At 38.0% G+C, this 2500-nt stretch overlaps 1 protein-coding gene across 1 annotated transcript in view; it reads left to right on the forward strand.

Moving 5' to 3' along the window:
• LOC119580790 overlaps nucleotides 1–2500 on the forward strand; it is a 17521-nt gene that overhangs the window by 14909 nt on the left and 112 nt on the right. Inside the window, exon 3 of the mRNA XM_037928906.1 lies at nucleotides 406–2500. This exon is cut by the window's right edge and continues 112 nt beyond it. Coding sequence (XP_037784834.1) covers nucleotides 406–2048 — 1643 coding nt within the window. The 3' untranslated portion in view covers nucleotides 2049–2500. The remainder of the gene's footprint in view (nucleotides 1–405) is intronic.

Below are 2500 nucleotides of genomic sequence, written 5' to 3' on the forward strand. Positions count from 1 at the left end.
TTATTGCTACAGTCATATCATTATATATGAATATGTCTTCAGAATGGGCAGCCATATTTTCTATTAATAACAATATATATATATATATATATATATATATATATATATATATATATATTTATTACTCTGTTAATGATTATCATAACAAACATTGTTTTTACATTATGTATTACTGTATATTTTATTCACATTATTTGTTATGCTGATTTTATACTGAAACTGAATGCATAATGCTTACTGTTTGTTATATTTATATTATTATAGTACTTACCAATAATGACATTATTCTAAATTTGACGGGATTTTAGTTTTTCCCTTTTCAGTATGATAATTCTATTGCATTATATGGTGCTGTATTTGATTGCAAGCTTTCCCCCAGAGTACTAAGTGTCCTCCTATTTGCAGGTATGCAAGGTAAAGTTGATGCTGCTTGGTCAAGGGAACTGTTGGCTGTAGCGGAGGAGATAGACCCACGGGTATCATCTGAGGATGCAGATCTCCCCATTCAGGACAGGAAGCAGCAGCGGAACAGCAGAGAGATAACAATCAGCGACAAAGCTGAGAATGGTTCACTGCCTCCTACAGTCAGCCCAGTGGTGGCAGTGTGCCCTGAGGTGTACTTGGGCAGAGAGGCTGATGTGATGTACCAAAGCAATTTCAGAACTGTTGAGTGCACAAATGCCTTAGCTTTTAAGGATTTAGTTACGGTCATTCTCTCAACAAAGGGCTGGGAGGTAGAGAGGGTGAAATTTGTTGCGAGACAAATCCTGAAGCATTATGATGTAAATATATATATATTAGTGTTTGGCATAAATGAAAAAATAGATGTTGATAACACTATTATAAAACATTACTCATCAGGAGTCCTTGAATCAAAAGCCATAAATAGTGTTTTGTCTTACATCAATACACCTTATATATTTCTCACAAGTACGCTGACTCATTTCTCAGAACAGTCTCCCTTAGATCGCCTTGTTCGAGTCTTGGACGATCTTCATCACGTGGGAGTAGCCACAGGGGCTTATAGAGACCTTAAGGGGCTGTGGCATCATGGCTGCTTACAAGCGACCATGGAAAATTACCAATTGTCTTACGAGCGGGGGTATGAACATTCAAAAGATGAATGCATGTACTGTGATGATGCACTTGGTCCAATGCTGTTGAAAACTGAACTGCTGGTAAAGGTACCCATGAAAGAGACTCTTGAGGGCTCAGTCATGTATCGGGACTGGTTTTTGAATGTGCGACTGACTGGTTCACTTGTTGTAGCTTGTCCTGACCTGATGTTCTTTGTTGACACTGAACCTGTCATGGTGCAAAAAGACTGGCTCAGAGTGGCCCAAATATGGTCTGTCCAATATATCCACCCATATGATGGTGAGGAATTGGAGTTTTCGTGTGAACAAGCTGAAATTAAATGTAACAATCTCCTTAAATCTGTAGCTCTGTTTCTTGTGCCTCCCTGTTGCAAGGAGAAGTTGCGTTATGAACTTGGGCTCTTCCAAGATTGTGCTGAAGAGCTTGGGTTATATTATGAACTACAGGCTGGAAGCTTGCTAGGAGCTGTTAAAACTGATGGCTTGCTTCCCTGGGATTTTGATACAGATACTATTACAGACTGTAAAGATCAATCCATTTGGTTATCAGATGGTATGAAATGCATGAAGAGAAAAGGGTGTTCGTCTAAACTTATTGCTGGTAATTATTGGACATCAACATGTGAACAAAGCACAATAGATATTACATGTAGACATAACACAACAATCTATTTACCAAAGGAATACCGTCAAATACCAACACAGATCATGTTTGATGGAAGAAAAACGTGGGTTAAGGCTAACCCAGGACGTGTAGCAAGAAACATGTACGGTCATGAGTACCTGAAGCATGCTGCGCATTGGCGCCATGTAAGTTTAACGGGAAAAGATGATGGATCTGGAGGTGTAGGCAGTTGGAAGACCTGTAAAGAGCCAGGATTTCACGCGTGCCTTGATCATTTTCCTGTTGATGGAAACCTAAAATTCAAATGGAAAAAGCAAAAGAACTGAATTAAAATGTGTCTTGTCAAATGCCCTGTTATGAATGGTATGAGAATGGTTCTTTTATGTTTCATATGCATGTGTTTCATGCCTTATTGTTAAATATTACTATGCATCTAGTCTCTTCGTTGTGTGAAATGTATATATTTGGTGATATATTTTAGATAGGGCATTCTAGTGTTTATTGATTTGGCTTTAAGGATTATTTGAAGTATATTTTCAAAACTTCCTAAGCTTTTAATGTAGGCTAAGTGCAAACATTTGCTGCATCTGTAATTTGAAAAATTTAGGTTGTTGCCACCATGAAGGTGCTAATGTCAGGTGCTTACATTGCTAATGGCTGTGTTAAAAATACTGTTCCTTCTATGCTGTGTGTTTGTAATACTGCACAAGCTCTGAAGTGCCACTCATTATACTGAAACATGTTTTGATTCACCCAGGTGCATTTCCATGGTATATAT

The sequence above is a fragment of the Penaeus monodon genome, chromosome 14 (assembly GCF_015228065.2).
Source record: "Penaeus monodon isolate SGIC_2016 chromosome 14, NSTDA_Pmon_1, whole genome shotgun sequence".
Lineage (NCBI taxonomy): Eukaryota > Metazoa > Arthropoda > Malacostraca > Decapoda > Penaeidae > Penaeus > Penaeus monodon.